General features: G+C 51.1%; 7 protein-coding genes across 7 annotated transcripts; 6 read left to right on the top strand and 1 right to left on the bottom strand.

Annotated features, from left to right (window-relative positions):
* Positions 1 to 1,961: 1,961 nt before the first annotated feature.
* Positions 1,962 to 3,569, bottom strand: BDV14DRAFT_38874 (NAD(P)/FAD-dependent oxidoreductase). The gene is made up of 2 exons (XM_073776672.1): positions 2,929 to 3,569; positions 1,962 to 2,870 (listed from the first exon to the last, which is right to left on the bottom strand). The coding sequence occupies exons 1-2, from the start codon at positions 3,384 to 3,386 to the stop codon at positions 2,027 to 2,029; spliced, it is 1,302 nt and encodes a 433-aa protein (XP_073629378.1). The 5' UTR covers positions 3,387 to 3,569; the 3' UTR covers positions 1,962 to 2,026.
* BDV14DRAFT_171088 (uncharacterized protein) lies at positions 3,092 to 3,887 on the top strand (the record flags this gene model as incomplete). Its single annotated transcript, XM_073768330.1, has 1 exon — positions 3,092 to 3,887. A coding segment is annotated over exon 1 (257 nt), but the record flags the coding sequence as incomplete, so codon positions are not given.
* Positions 3,888 to 3,965: 78 nt separating this feature from the next.
* Positions 3,966 to 5,221, top strand: BDV14DRAFT_171087 (SDR family oxidoreductase). Its single transcript, XM_073768329.1, has 3 exons — positions 3,966 to 4,092; positions 4,160 to 4,844; positions 4,901 to 5,221. Exons 1-3 carry the CDS (start codon positions 4,053 to 4,055, stop codon positions 4,935 to 4,937), a joined length of 762 nt encoding a protein of 253 aa, XP_073629376.1. The 5' UTR covers positions 3,966 to 4,052; the 3' UTR covers positions 4,938 to 5,221.
* Positions 5,222 to 5,621: 400 nt separating this feature from the next.
* Positions 5,622 to 6,529, top strand: nctB (negative cofactor 2 transcription regulator complex subunit NCB2). The gene is made up of 4 exons (XM_073768328.1): positions 5,622 to 5,764; positions 5,823 to 5,849; positions 5,943 to 6,202; positions 6,274 to 6,529. Exons 1-4 carry the CDS (start codon positions 5,743 to 5,745, stop codon positions 6,391 to 6,393), a joined length of 429 nt encoding a protein of 142 aa, XP_073629375.1. The 5' UTR covers positions 5,622 to 5,742; the 3' UTR covers positions 6,394 to 6,529.
* Positions 6,530 to 6,951: 422 nt separating this feature from the next.
* Positions 6,952 to 9,335, top strand: BDV14DRAFT_38850 (putative chromatin remodeling complex subunit (Arp9)). The gene is made up of 3 exons (XM_073776671.1): positions 6,952 to 7,021; positions 7,083 to 8,478; positions 8,526 to 9,335. The coding sequence occupies exons 1-3, from the start codon at positions 6,992 to 6,994 to the stop codon at positions 9,098 to 9,100; spliced, it is 2,001 nt and encodes a 666-aa protein (XP_073629374.1). The 5' UTR covers positions 6,952 to 6,991; the 3' UTR covers positions 9,101 to 9,335.
* Positions 9,336 to 9,499: 164 nt separating this feature from the next.
* Positions 9,500 to 11,192, top strand: BDV14DRAFT_171080 (putative C2H2 finger domain protein (Kin17)). Its single transcript, XM_073768327.1, has 4 exons — positions 9,500 to 9,623; positions 9,689 to 9,762; positions 9,830 to 10,010; positions 10,079 to 11,192. The coding sequence occupies exons 1-4, from the start codon at positions 9,570 to 9,572 to the stop codon at positions 10,790 to 10,792; spliced, it is 1,023 nt and encodes a 340-aa protein (XP_073629373.1). The 5' UTR covers positions 9,500 to 9,569; the 3' UTR covers positions 10,793 to 11,192.
* Positions 11,193 to 11,303: 111 nt separating this feature from the next.
* Positions 11,304 to 13,712, top strand: BDV14DRAFT_38844 (uncharacterized protein). The gene is made up of 2 exons (XM_073776670.1): positions 11,304 to 11,973; positions 12,025 to 13,712. Exons 1-2 carry the CDS (start codon positions 11,667 to 11,669, stop codon positions 13,518 to 13,520), a joined length of 1,803 nt encoding a protein of 600 aa, XP_073629372.1. The 5' UTR covers positions 11,304 to 11,666; the 3' UTR covers positions 13,521 to 13,712.
* The last annotated feature ends 1,770 nt before the right edge of the window (positions 13,713 to 15,482 follow it).

Below are 15,482 nucleotides of genomic sequence, written 5' to 3'. Positions count from 1 at the left end.
AAAGCGACAGAATTGCTTATTAATGCTAAAGCGAATATTCAAGCTCAAATGGAAGGTGCACTCACACCTTTGCATTTAGCAAGCATGGGTGGCCATCTTGAGGTGGTAGAACTGCTTGTTACTGCTGGAGTGGACATGGAAGCTCGAGAACGTACCCAATGCACACCCTTGCACTTAGCAAGCAGTAGCGGTTGTGAAAAGGTGGTGGGACTGCTGCTTAATTGTGGGGTATGCCTCGAACCTCAGAATCGCGATGGAAGTACACCTTTGCACGAAGCATGCAAGCATAGGCATGCTATGGTGGTTGAATTGCTTATCATTGCTGGAGCCGCCATTGAGTCTCCAACGCATGATGGACGCAGACCTCTGCACTATGCAAGCAAATATGGCCCGGCATTGGCGGTGGAGTTGCTTATTGCTGCCAGGGCGGACATTCACTGCCTGGATGATTACCGATCAACACCTTTGCATTATGCTTGTGAGAAAGGCCATACTAGGGTAGCGGACCTACTCATTAGCGCCGGGTCAGACATTGAATCATCAGATATGGACGACTGGACGCCCTTGATCGCGGCATCAAGAAAAGGTCAAACCGAGACGGTACGCCAGCTTCTTCAAGCTGGCGCCGCCGTGAACAAAACCCGCAATGATGGAAAGACTCCTCTGCATTCAGCCTTCATTAAAAAACACAAGGATACTGCATTAGCCCTTCTGGGAAATCACGCATCTCTGAAATGCCTTGATGCTTTCGGATTCGCACCCTGGGAATACGGCTCTGCTGCATTCCGAGCTGACATCCCTCAGTCCAAGGACTGCGAGGACCCAACACCAGAAAGCAGACGCCAACGACGAAAACAGACAGTCCAAGATATCACGGGTGCACTCGAAGTATCTGGCGAAAAGAACAGACGCTTGCTCAATATTCTCGGAAGTGCCCTCCTCGCCATGGATGACCAACCCGCTGCCTCGCTCGCCTTCAGCCACGCGCTCTGCATCGACCCCGAAACGGGAAAATTACCACACTTCTTCGGGTGCCAGTGGTGTTTGGCTACTAGGGTCCTCCACAAGACCTATATGTGCACGACTTGCCTTATTTCCCTCTGTGCTAAATGTATGGAGCGCTACGATGAAGAGGGAGGATTCGAAAACTGCGTCGGCCATGACTTCTTCTGTCTTCCCCCTGATGATTGGAAAGCTGAGGATTATTCGGATACATATACTCAGGAGTTTGTGGACTGGTCGAAGGAGATTGCGCTGAAGTATCGGCCTGTGGTTAGGAGTTTGGAGTCTCGGTTGTAGGTGGGACTTTGTGGTCAAGTGACCGATCCTGTTATCTTCCTACTTCTCGGCACCTTTGAGCATTCCGTTGACGGGTGCCCGGGATAAGTATCTGAATGGGTCTACGAGGGGAGCTATTTATTTGATCTGTGGTCTAAATTGTTTCTATCTTGGCTTTGCTAGCGATGGAGTTCGGGTTCTTTTAGCGGGTCGTCTTGGAGGAATTACCTACCTGATAAGACTAGGACTGATACGGGTATATCCTTGATGATGCGGTGGGACTACGAGGTTGTTTATCCATGGTACCTATAATTGCGCTGTGATGACCGTGATACCCATGTTCTACTCCTGCTTCTGGTCCCCATCTATTTCAGCCTATGTTCGGTATTGGTATTTCCTGCTATTTAAACAGACTAACTAAGATTGAATATCTCTAGGAGGAACCCAAGGTTCTTACCTACGTACTAATGATGAGACATGAGTAGATATATACTTTCTTTCTTCAGAGTATGCCCTTGGTTGTAACGGTCTTTTTCTATATCTGATTCTAGTTCTCCTCTATTCTATCGTATCTCATCTTATGTTCGGTATCTCCTGCTATATCCACAAAGAAAATTAGATCAGATCTTGTGAACCAAGAACAATCACTCAAAATCGGTAAACGGCCAGCGGGTGCAAACAAAGCGTATATCAGACCCTTCAAGGCAACAAGGCTGAAGCGAAATACTCAACCAACATATTTGGATACTTACAACTTCGCCTTCCTGCCCAAAGGCTCAACACCCAACCCACTAACATCAACAACCGTCCTATCCCCCTTAACAAGATCAACCATGACTCTCCCCGTCCCTAGCGCCAACGAAATACCCCACGGTCCATGACCAGCAGCCACAAAGACACCGCCCCCATTCGAAGTCATCACCCCACCAAGTGCTGAATCCTGAACGCGACAGACAAATGGAACGCCTCGTTCTGAGACGGGTCGAAGACAGAGTCCTTCTCGGGTTATCGTGAGATCATTTTCGTTCTTGACGTTCTCGGTTGATTCAGTCTTCCCGTCGGGTAATTTTCCCATAAGTCGAATAGTAACGTCCTTGAGCTTCTTCATTTGGCCTTCGTCGAAATACCGCTTTAGATCCTCGACTCGATCGGGGACGGGGATTGTCGTGCTGTTTAGACCAGCGATATATATCTCGCCGCCCTCTCTAGAAAAGATCTCGGGGCTGAATCCGGCGCTGGGTGGGTGTGTCGTGAAGACGGCGTGGCTTCCTCCCACCCTTTTTTCGTCCTGCTCTGAGTACCGTGGAGAGTTGACAAGGAGGGAGTACCCTGCTAATGGGTACATAGGAAATTTCGTCTTTGAAGTGGGAAAGAGCGAGGTGAAGACGCGGGGTGTCCATGAGCCTGCGGCGATGATAAGGTTTGTGCAGGGAAGGGTGGCGGGGGTCTTTGTGTGGATGTTTCGGATTTCAACGCCGGTTATGCTGTTTGAGGAGTCGGTGGTTAGGGATGTTGCTGTGTATGGCTGGTGCAGTTTCACGCCTCGAGAGAGAGCCTTTTCGAGGAGGAAATGGGAGAGGCGGAGGGGGTCGCTGTTTTCCTTGTTAGCACCATATCTTCATGATGGCTCAATAGAGAAGCAGGACATACACCTGCGCAACATCATCCCCCTCACTAATCCTCTCAACAGCCGTCCCCTGTTGACGCGTCAACCACCCCGGTCCCTCCGTAAGAATAGGCTCGCTCGTCGCCGTCTCAGCACGACTCGTCCCAGAACGTAACCAGTCATCTCCTCTCTTCCCGTTCTTCGCAGCCTCTGTCGAACCAAGACTCAGCGCAACGCCCTTCATGAATCCCCATTTCTTGTCGCCGCCGTGCTCCTTGGATAGGCTCTCATGCAAGTTAAACGATAACTCGCCGAGTGGAAGGAGAGAAGGCTCGAACCAGTCCTTCGCTAGGAACCCAGCAGCGTACCCAGATGCAGAAGAAAAAAGTGCATCTGAGGACTCAATGATATGGATGTTGGGTCCAACAGAGGGATCTTGTTCCGTGAGGTAGTATGCGATTGAGGAGGCGATGATGCCGCCTCCCAAGATGACTGTTGACATTTTGGTTTCGCTTGAGTTTCTGCTTGTCTTGGTGAATGGATTGGATGGGTTCAAGGATATATATATGTTTTCTGGGACCTGAGGTTGTGGAGAATGGGTGCACCCTCCGAAGAACAAGATCCGGAGGACCTTGCCTTTCCCGGAATGAATTGCCCTGGGTCAGGGAGTTTGGGTTTAGGACGGTCCCGGCAGCGGTGCGATTGCCGGTTTTTCTTGGTTGAGGGAAAGGTATTCCCTGACCTCTGGTATGCTGCCGGAAGACCCTACCTTGGTCCAGCTGTAGCTGCTATTAATTCAATGTCCTGTACTTTGATTAGCGTGGTGGTCTATTGTCATCGGAAGAAGCATAAATGAGGGGCAGGAGGGTCACGTAGTGGGAGTGACATCAAGCCTGTATAGCAGCTTTTCGCGGCCTAATTCTGGAAGCTGCAGAAGTAGACGGGAATCGATAAAGTTATTCCAAATGCGATTGACGAGATATACGGAGTAGACAGTAAAGACCTATGGAATGCCTGTGTGATGCGGGCGAAGCTTAACCCCACGACCCGGTCCCTCGGCATCCCCTCTTACATCATCCACCTTTTCTGTGGCTACAGCTGTCAATTGAGCTTTCTCTTCTTTCCAACTTCACTGCACCACTTTACCTCGAGCAATTGATCCAGCACAATGTCCGCCAAGACCATCATCGTCACCGGCGCCTCTCGAGGTACAATCACTCCCCCACCAACCTACCCCTCTACCCCTCAAAACACCACTAACAAAATACTACAAAGGAATCGGCCTCGCCATCTCAAAATACCTCCTCTCCCAAACAACCCTACACAACGTCGTCGTGATCGCCCGCAGCGCCGAACCCCTCCAGACCCTAGAACAGCAACACAACGGCCGAGTCGCAGTTCTAAATGGGGATTTATCCGATTTCAGCATCGGCCAGAAAGCAGTTGATCTCGCGCTAAAACAATTCGGGCGAGTTGATGGCCTTGTTCTCAACCACGGCATTCTCGGGCAAGTAGGCAAGATCGGCACCGCGGATATACAGGTGTGGAAGAAGGGGTATGATGTGAATTTCTTCAGCCTTGTTTCCTTCATCACTGCGGCACTGCCGAGTTTGAGGGAGAGTAAGGGGAAAATTATCTTTACGAGTTCTGGCGCGGCGGTCTCTGCTTATCGTGGTTGGGGGCTTTACGGGTCTACGAAGGCTGCTATGAATCATTTGGCGTTGAGTTTGGGGGAGGAGGAGCCGGATGTTACGAGTGTTTCTATCAGGCCTGGGATGGTTGATACGGAGATGCAGAGGGAGTTGAGGGAGGATCATGCGACGACGCTGGAACCCCAGGTGCATGCGAAGTTTACGGGCGTGCATAAGGAGGGGAAGCTTTTGAAGCCCGAGCAGCCGGGGCATGTTATGGCTAAGCTTGTGCTTGATGCGCCGAGGGAGTTGAGTGGAAAGTTTCTTTCGTATGTTTTTCATTCTCATTTTTCTGGCTATGGACTATTGCTAACGATGATGGCAGATGGAACGACCAGCAACTCGAGGCCTTCCAGGCGTAGATGATACGATTACTAGATAAATAGATACTAGGAGAGTCAGCAGCGACTCGACCATGAGGTGATAAATAGACAAGGCAGAAATATAATTGATCAGCCGAAAGATGAAAAGCAGGTACATTTCTTAAGCATCAGATGCAGCGCATCTTCATACTTAGCATGGAATGTAGTTTGTTCATCACAAAAAGAGGTAGAAGAAGAAAGGTGTGCTATTGTCGTACCTAGCTACAGAGAAACTTGGTGAGGTCGAGTGTCGAGTACCGAGTATCGAGTACAGCTGCTAAGTCTTCAAACAGTCAGCAAAGCTCAACAAAGCTTGTGTGATGCAAAATGCAAAGAAATTGAAGAGATCAGTGGTCCGTTTGGCTTGGACAGTGTAATCACCACGGTTTTGTAAGATAGGGGCGACAACGATGTTCATCATGTAGAAAGCAAGGAAGTGATAGACTGATAAAACATACCAAGTAAGTTAGTCACATCGCAATTGTCGAAATCTCAAGCTGGCCAGGAAAGCTCTGCATCAAGAGCTCCATGAACCAAAGCTGAAGTGTGAACATGAAGTGAAAAAAAACCAACCCGAAAAAAATCGCAGCCGAAGAAATATTATTGGAAGCGGTGACATTCTGCCGCGTGGTTGTTCCGTTCCGCAGTCTTCAGCTTGAGATTGTCGCGACTCGATCGAGATGAGCTCACAATATGCCCCACTACGTTTTCTAGCCTGAGGTTCTGATTTAAAGGTCTCCTGGTGGTTTCGCTCGTTCTACCGTACATACTCTTTTGTTCATACTTGCGATATCACATAGCCGCCATGTCAGATCGAGAGTTCAGCTGTAAGTACGCCCTACGCGTTGTCGCATCTGTACCTGGTCTAGAACTAACTCGATTTAGCAAACGACGACCTGTCGCTTCCTAAAGGTGTGTACAAATAGCCTACATCCGAGTCCTTTAACGCTCTACGGGCCCTCTTACTCCGTTTACTCCCGATCAACTCGAATTAACAAGTGCCAGCGACCGTCCAAAAAATCATCACCGAGATCCTCCCCCCCTCCTCCGGCCAAGCCTTCTCAAAAGACGCGCGCGACCTGCTGATGGAATGCTGCGTCGAATTCATCACGCTCATCTCGTCCGAAGCCAACGACATTAGCGAGAAAGAGGCCAAGAAGACGATCGCTTGCGAGCATGTAGAGCGGGCTCTGCGTGACCTCGGTTTTGGAGATTACATCCCGGATGTTCTTGCTGTTGCGGAGGAGCATAAGGAGCAATTGAAGGTAGGCCTTTCAATCTTTATCGAACGCAATTATCGGATATTTGGGTGGAGTGTTAATTATTCGTTCCGCAGTCACGAGAGAAGAAGCAGAGTAAGATGGAGCAGAGCGGGTTGTCGGAGGAGGAATTACTCAGGCAGCAGCAGGAGCTGTTCCGGTCCGCGACGGAGAAGTATCATGCTGGTCCGGAATAGGCTCGTCTGAGTATGGGCTCGTGAACATAATGGATTTGTGCTGGTCATAATGGGAGTTTTCATGGATATGGATCGGATCGGCGGTCACGGAGTTTAGGCATTTATTTTATTTAATCGTACATGACCTATGCATTTACTACACTCTTGGAGCGTACTTGTAAAGATCAAACTAAAGCATGGTATCCCACTCTTATCTCGGCGTTCTATCCGAGGTAGTTAAGGTGATCTCTTGGAGTCGTAGTGTGACTCGGCGCCATCGGTTTGCTTGAAAATATATAATCGTCTTATGCGGAATGTTCAGCGCAGCGCCTACGAACACCTCAAGTTTTCACTTTTATGGCTTCCAAACAATATCCGAACTCCTCCAGAAGAAGAAAAACCATTCTGGCAGGCCACAGAATTACATTTATAATTTTTCAAGAGTCGAGTCGAGGTAAAGACAAGATTCAAAGCGAGTCTGACCCAAACACGCTAAACCGCATTAGTCACCCGCCAAGCTCTCAGCGCGCGCAACCTGTGGCAGCTCTCGCGCGGACCGAGCGAACCTCCAGAGCCTCCCCATTTCGCTAGACATTCACTGCTCTTAAGTCCCCACAAAATGCCGCCATTCAAGGATGAGCATATTCTCGTTAGTCCTCAAATCCTATGTCGCCTATCCACTGCCCCTCGCTAATGTTGATGATCCGCAGATAATTGCGCCAGGCTCGCAAGTGACCCTGGCGCAACTAGGCCTCCCCGAGTCCTTCACGCCCGCCCGGTACCGCTTCCCGACGCGCATGTTTCCCGGCGAGAAGAAGGGGGAGTATGAGCCTTATAAGATTCGTGAAAGACGAGTGGAGGTCAAGGTTAATGGCAATGGCATGCAGAAGTCTGCGGAAAAGGAGGATGTCGAGATGAAGGATGAACTCCCGGCAACAGAATCGACACCCGCGCAAACAACCAGCGACGCGCCAAAGACAGAAGGGTCAGATGAAACAAAGATAGAGGGTGACAATGGGACAGAGGGTTCGGGCGAAAAGGAAGGCGGAACACAGACGGTCGAGGAGATTTTCTACGAAGAGGACATTGCCTCTGACGAGGGCGCAATCTTCCCTATGCAGAATGGCCGTATTGTCGACTGGCCTTGTTTCTTTGCGCTCCTGACGCACGTTTATAATACGCTTAGCCCGCCTTTCCATACGCCGATCATCCTTCTTGCCGAACCGGTTTGGACGCTTCGCGATAAGGAGGCCATTACGCAGTTTGTGTTTGAGAAGTTCAAGACGCCTGCGTTTTGTCTTATGGATTCTGCGGCTGCCGTGGCGTATGGATATGGTGTTTCGACTGCAACGGTTGTTGATGTTGGGAAGGACAAGGTCGATGTTACGGCTATTACGGACTTTGTTGTGAATGAGCATGGGCGCGGGACTGCGCTGGAGGGGTGCGGTGGTGATTACCTGACTGATCGGTTGCAAGAGCTGTTGGGATCAAAGGGCTTCACGCGGGAAATGTGCGAGCAGTTGAAGCGGAGTCCTATTGTTGAGCTTCTACCCGCGGGGACGCCATTGCCTGGTGCTGCGGCTACTTCACGGCAGGAGCCAAACCCAGTCGCTGCGGCGCAGCAGAATGGCCAGTCAGAGAACCAACAGCCTAAGCAGAACGGCACCGCCGAGAACGAGGAGGAAGAGGGCGTTCTTGATGTAGCGGCCATTGTCAGCGGCGGCAACACCAGCGAGTACCTCGCCGCGCGGGAGAAGGACAAGGGCACGAAGAAGGGCGTTGACGCCGCGAAGCCAGTCCGCCTGCCCAACTCGAAGAAGGAAAAGGCGACATTCCAGTTCCAGGAGTTTGTCAAGTTGGAGCCTGAGAAGGATACGCCTAGTGGTCCCGGACGGTTCATCCGCCAGACACGAGATGTTGAAGTCGGCGTTGAGCGGTTCCTCTCTGCTACGCCCAAGACCAACTCCGGCGACCGTCTGACCAGCGGTATCCTCGAAGACATTGCTACTCAGATCCACCACACCATTCATGCCGTGCCGGAGGCGAGCAAGCGCAGTGACCTCTGGGACTCGCTGATTATCGTCGGTAACGGTAGCAAGATCAAGGGTACGTAAATATCCACTCTTTGTCATCCATATACTAATGTTTTCCAGGCTTCACACAAGCCCTCCTCGCAACAATCACGCAAAAGTTCGTCCTCTCTCCTTCCGGCACAATCTTCACTTCCGAGATCCCCTCCAACTTCTCCACTCCCCTCCCAACCGGCGGCACAAACACACCCGCCCCTGGCCTCCCAGGGCCTATGCACTACCCCGGCGGCCACGGCGTAAACCCCCTCCTCGTCGCCGCCACCCACTCCAATAACCCCGCCGCCCCCAACATGCCACCAGGAACCCCCTCAATGGACCCCAGCATGTCCCACCACCGATCAACAGGTCACTCACAGATGCCGACATCCGTCAAGACAGTGAAGCCACCAGAGTATTTCCCCGAGTGGAAGGAGCAGACGGCCACGCAGCCCGCTGCGCAGGGGAACCCTGGTCTGAACGGACCGCCTGGACCTGCTGCGAGCGGTGGTCACCGCGGCATGGAAGAGGCGGCATTCCTCGGTGCGCAGGTTGCGTCGAAGGTTGTCTTTGTTGTTGATCAGGGGATCAGCAAGGGCTTCATGAGCCGCGTGGAGTATAATGAGAATGGGCCGTCGGCGATTCATGAGTATGTCATGTGAGGGATTCAACAACTCTCGGTATATCTTACATTCTACTCTGAGCTTTTTCATGCCATCTAAATCTAGAGTTGGTACCTTTCTTCAACTTTGACTCTCATCTTTTGCCTCTCCGCTGTTTGTGTATTCTATTCGGGCGTCGTTTCATTTCGTTTCTTCAAGAAAAGCTATCTATGGATGCTGGTAGGATAGGTGGAGTTTGGTCTAATATAGTAGATTTGCAACCACTTCATTGCCATCCACTTCCTTGTAACACTGCTCTGAGGATCTTCATATCGTGCACGTCCTGTAGTTTTCTCGCTGTGAGATATGAGAACATCACGTGACTGTATTTGACTTCGCGATTAGATAAGCACTATCGATCTCGCCGCCACCGACCGGACATCTTCTTCACCTCCGCATCTTCGCCGCACTCACTATACCTTCACAAAGCCGATATTCTACGTCGAGATTCAGTATATAAACCGACAAGATGCCGCGCGCCGAAGCAGGAAGTAACAAGGCGCTTAGCAATAAGATGAAGGCTGTACGTTCCTATCCATTCCCCATCCCTGATGACGAACAAGAACTGAACCAACTAACATCGCATAGAAAGGCCTAGGTCGTCTACGCTGGTACTGTCAAGCTTGTGAGAGACAAATGCGCGATGAGAATGGGTTTAAATGGTGCGTATACCCCCCTCACTTTCAGTCTCCAGACAGCGATACTAACCCGTTGTTTTCCTGGTTATAGTCACGTCCAAAGCGAATCGCACGTCCGACAAGTCCTTCTCATCGGCGAAGACCCGAAAAAGTATATCCATGACTACAGCAACCAGTTCATGAAGAACTTTATGGATTTGCTGCGCACGACGCACGGCGAGAAGAAGGTGCATATTAATCAGTTTTATCAGCAGGTTATTGCTGATAAGGAGGTACGGTGCACCCACTTTACCCTACCGCTGTTTTTGTGAGGGGTGGCGCTAATGTATACTGTGTCCAGCACATTCACATGAACGCGACGAAATGGAAGAGTCTCACGCAGTTTGCGGCGCATCTTGGGAGGGAGGGTTTGGTTCATGTTGAGGAGTCGGAGAAGGGATTGTTTGTTTCGTATATTGATCGCAGTCCTGAGGCGATGAGGCGACGAGAGGCGATTATGAAGAAGGAGAGGCAGGATAGGGGTGATGAGGAGAGGGAACAACGATTGATCCAGGAGCAGGTTGAGCGCGCGAAGGTCAATGAGAAGGAGGAGATTGATCCCGAGGCAAGGAATCTGCAGCGCAAGGAGGGCGAGAAGGTTAAGTTGAATTTGGCGTTTGGATCGAAGCCATCACCGCCGACCGATCAGCCTGCGACGACATCATCCGACGAGAAGGAAGAACAGGACAAGGACAAAGATTCATCCGCAACCCCCGACACCTCAGCCGCCGCTTCACCAGCCCCAACACAAGCCCCCGCAGCACCAAAGGTATCAATGTCCTTCGGCAGCGGCACCAACAAACCCAAGAACGTGTTCGCCTCAGCAGCAAAGAAGAACCCGCTGGCCGGGAAGAAGGGACCCGTCATGGCAGCGCCAAAGAAAATGTCCGAGCAGGAGCGAATCATGAAACAGGAGATGGAGGCCATGCAGCGGAAGCGCTTGGGCGGTCCTGGTGGTCCTGGCAGCAGCGGGGGGATGCCGAACCCTAAGCGGCCGAAGGTGTCGCTGTCGTGAGAGTACTGGGATTGCCATTGCAGTTTACTTTCCTTTCAGGGTCAACAAGTCAACCACTAATGAGCTGACCCTCCATAACCCCACTGGGAGCATGCCCGGGCTGGCCCGTTCACTCCTGGTTCATTGACGGTTTCATCATGTTTCGGCGCTCAACCTCAAGACAGCAGCGTTCCGTGCATTTTCTGGCAAGGTCCTTCTGAGAACCTCCGGAAATGCCAGGCCATCGCCGGCCTATATAGAAACTACTGACCTACCGGCAGTTATCGACGTCGTTAAGCCACTGTAACTAGCGCCATAGAATAGTCTTAAATAAGCTACCACCGGCCGAGGCTGACAGCTCGGCGCAAACCAATGGGACCCCGCTTTACCACCAAATCTCCAAAGTCCCTATATCTTCATAACCGTTTCGATTTTATTGATGTCATCTCGCTGCCTGGCCCATTCGCTCGGGCTCCTTTTTCCGCTTAGCAAATCCAAAGTCTGACCAGCAGCTGACAAGGTCCCATTTGGCGGCGGTCCCAGCGCACTGGTGAAACAAGCTCCACAATCTAATCCGACTTAGGGCCGGCGTCATTTTGAACCGTTCTATCCTAAACAGCCATGTTTGAGGAATGGAGATTCTCCATATTATGCAATTTTGACGGCGGTCCAGAACTGTACCGTCCCATTTGTGGTCCTTCCACCTCTGCCCTACAAGGTCATAAGGCCATGTATATATAGGCTGCGCCCGGGATCTGCATCTCATCTGAAGATCAATCGTCGCTCTTTCGGTTCTGTCTTTACTTTATCTTTGTTTTTGGTTGAATATCGCTGGTCGATAATTGCGTTCATTCATTCATTCTTTTGACTTGATCTGATTTTGATCTGATCTACCATGAAGATCCCCATTCTAGCCGCCGTGCTTGCGGCCGCGCAGAGCGCTACGGCTGCTTTATCTGAGTCGAACCTCGAAACGTTCGTTGGGTCCCTTGAGCTGACTTCGTCTTTTAACCCCGTTGAAGAGGCGTACTGGACGGGTTACAAGCATCACCGTCGTACGCCTTTCGCTGTCTCTCCTGATGGCGAGTCTGCGTACCTTGCGTATTTGGACTCCAGCGAGACAGACGTCCATGTTCAGAAGGTTAACCCTAGCACGTTCAAGGCTGTGGGGGATACAGTTACTGTTAGCGGTGGAAAGGAAGGTATGTACACCGGATTCCAGTATTAAAAGCATGACACTAATAATTATATAGCCGGCGGTCTCGTCGCCCACAACGACGGTTTCGCCCTCCTAACCAATGAGGCCATGCCCTCCGGCACAACCGACGCCCCAGCAGACAGCACCCCCGTCCCCGTGTTATACAGATACACAGACGGCGAACAAACCTGGAAGACCTGGCTCGGCGGCCCCGACGTTTCAGGCAGCGAAGGACACCTCGCATCCCCCGATCTAAACGGCGACCTGGTCTACTCCGCTGACGCTGGCCTCTACGGCGCATACTTTGTTGTCACGGCGTACTCCGGGTCCGCGGAGGGTCATTACGGCGATAGTATCCAGTACGTCAACGACTCTGGCGAGCTTCAAACCATCGACGGCGCAACGAGTACATGGGGCTGCAGCCACAATACCGGTATCGCATTCGAGGAAGCATCCGAGGCTCCCTTTGCAAGTATCTGCGCTGAAGACCAGGGAGCAATCTGGCTGAACACAAACGGGCAAGGCATGATGGATATCGGCGTGAAGATCTCCAACGAGAATACGACTAATGGCGCATCGGGGGAGCCAATGGGCGGAATGGGCGGGTCTTACTCCGCGCTCGTTAAACTCGGCTCTTCCTCGAAATATCTCTTTGCTTGGCCGTCGCGGGGCGCAATCGACGTTACGACGAACGACTGGATGGGCGATGGGTATACGCATGTCCTCCCCCGTAACCTTAACCGGAACGTCGCGATCGCGCTATTCAGTGATAAGAATACCCTCGTCGGCAAGGAAGCTACATCTGAAGTCGGTGCCACAAGCGGAGACAGCCAAATCACCTGGATCACTGAGGGCGACGCCGACCACTCAAACGTGCACGCCGCCGCCTTCGGAACAGAGAATATTCTGCTGGCCTGGGAACAAATTGACAGTCCGACATGCGACGAGTTCATTGCTATGGGGTGTAAGGGTGCTTACTCGGGGACGTACTTCCAGCAGCTTGATTCCAGCGGTGCTGTTGTTGGTGCTGCGCTGAATAGTTCGGATGTCTATGTTGCGGGGGATATGGTTAATGTTGGCGAACGGATTTGCTGGCCTTATGTTTCTATGGAGTGGGATTTGGAGGGGACGGTTAATTCTTATGGGGGGAGCAGTGCTAGTACCACGAGCAAGATTAGTTTTGCTTGTATTGGACTTTCTGGATCTTCTGGGTCTGGTTCTTCGACTGCCAGCGCTTCTGCCTCGGGAAGCGCCTCTGCTACAGCTTCCGCATCTGCCACCGCTTCAGCTTCCCACACAGCCTCCGCCTCAGCAACAGCAACCGGCACCGCCTCTGTGTCCCTGACTGCCTCCGAAACCGCCGAGACCCAAGTCGCATCTGCGTCGACCGAGACAACCGCCGCCGCTGAGTCCACCCCCACGGGCGTCGACGCTGTCTCCGCTGGCTCTGTTACAACCGAGGCCGAGGCCGAGGCTGCTACCGCTACGCCGACCAAGAAGCCTGGGAAGGGCAAGGGGAAGTGTCGGGCTCATTATAAGCGTCATCACTAGAGGTTTGCTCTAGGAGGTGGAAATGGAGTGGAATTGAGATGAGAGACTGATGTGATGTGATGGATGAAGCGTCCTTTGTACCTTTCAATAGAGGTAGCTTAGCTAGGTACAGGAAGATGTAAGAGAAAAATAAAAGAAAAGAGAAATGGACGCTGCGAGTGTCAATTACCTATTTCCCATGATATGGTTCTGTCGAGGAGAGGAGAGGAATCCGTAGGTTCTGTGGCGCGGTCATCGTAAATCTCACCTACCTACCTCTTTATAATCTCAGGATTTGCTGGATAGATTCCTATCTATGTCTGGATTATTCCTTTATTATCATCTTTGTGGTTATGCTTAGTATCTTGTTGAGGGCTGCTTACCTACTAAGATGTGTAAAATCCAATTAGAGAAGGGATCCAATGGGTGCGGAGCTGTGATTTACAAGAAGCCAGCGAGGTGGAAACATAAAAGAAAGAGAAAAAAATAAATAAAGAAAGTCCGTCGACGTAGGTATAATTCACGATATAGATACAATCCATAAATTGGAAGTCACAACGTAATCAAAAAATGAGCTCCTCAATCAGGACTGCAGCGAGGACGACAAAAAGTACTATGCAACGGAAGTGGAGACGGAGTAGGTTAGGTACTGAGTCAGGTTGATATCCTTTATGCCTGGTGGCCTCTGGCCTAGGTCAAGGAGCTGGAGGGCAAGCGTCTTCATTCGTTTTCAGTAACTGTCTCTCGTACTCATCGAGCATCCGGACCACATCATGATGCTTCATCCTTGCAGCCCGCTGTCTTGCAGTTTCTCCATCGTGGGTCGCGTGGATATCTGGATTATATCTCAAAAGCACCTCAACTGCAGCTATATTCCCCCAATGGGCTGCCCAAAGGAGCGATGTAGTGCCGAATCTACCCCGCTCGTTCACATCAGCGCCGAACTCAACAAGAATGGGTATGGTGACTTCAGGATCAAAGGACACTGCGAGGATTACTGAGCCTATGCCGTTCCGGTCTAGTTTGCCGAGGTCGGCTCCGTGGGAAAGAAGCATTCGCATCGTGCTGGCACGACCGTTGCGCATCGCCCATTCCAATGGGGTCATGCCGAACTCGTTTGTTGAGTTCATTTCAGCGCCACGCTTTATCAGCAGCTCGGCGATATCATCAAAGCCAGCCTTAACGGCTACTTGAAAAGGACTCAGTTCTTTGGGCCCCTTGTTGACGTTGGCGCCATATGAAGTCAGAATTCGACACATCTCCAGATTGTTCTCGAGAACACTTGCTAGTAATGCTGTGGAACCGATATTGTCTTGTCCCTCGATGTCAGCGCCGTGCTTTATCAATAACTCAGAGATCTCCAAGCTGTTGCCAAATACGCTCATAATCAATAGTGTCGCCCCAGCGTGGCCTTTCATGTTGACATCAGCGCCATTAGCTATCAGAAACCGAGCCATGTTCGTGTTTTTGAGATATACGCTAATCGTTAATGGTGTTTCGCCCTCCTTGTTCTTGTGGTTGATGTTCCAGCAATAGCTGAGCAATATTCGCACAACATTTTCATTATTCGCTACAACAGCGAGTGATAAGGGTGTGGACCCGTCGTGGCTTTGCGCCTTTGGATTGGCGCCGTTCTCCAGTAAGAACTGTGTAGTTGCTTCGCATCCCCCACAAGCACTTAAATGAAGTGCAGTGTAGCCGTCCGTGTTTCTCATGCCGAGGTAGAGTATAATAGATATCTTCCATTTCTTCTGGGCTAGGAGGCCCCGTGCCCACGGAGTGAGATCAAAGATCGATGCGATGTGGAGGCTCGTAAGCTTGCTAATTTTCTCGTCGTCCGCTTCAAAAAAGCATTTTATCCAATGATGCGCAATCCTGGAGCCTTGACGGAACATCGGCCGTGACATGTCAAAGATCCTATCACTATAAGCTCCAGCATGTTTTGCGTGATGTGACCAGGCCTCGATTGCGTAATTCAAGATG

Source organism: Aspergillus stella-maris, assembly GCF_047715825.1.
Source record: "Aspergillus stella-maris strain CBS 113639 unplaced genomic scaffold BDV14scaffold_19, whole genome shotgun sequence".
Taxonomy (NCBI): domain Eukaryota; kingdom Fungi; phylum Ascomycota; class Eurotiomycetes; order Eurotiales; family Aspergillaceae; genus Aspergillus; species Aspergillus stella-maris.
Note: the sequence above shows the minus strand (reverse complement) of the source record. Positions and strands in the feature narration are given on the sequence as shown.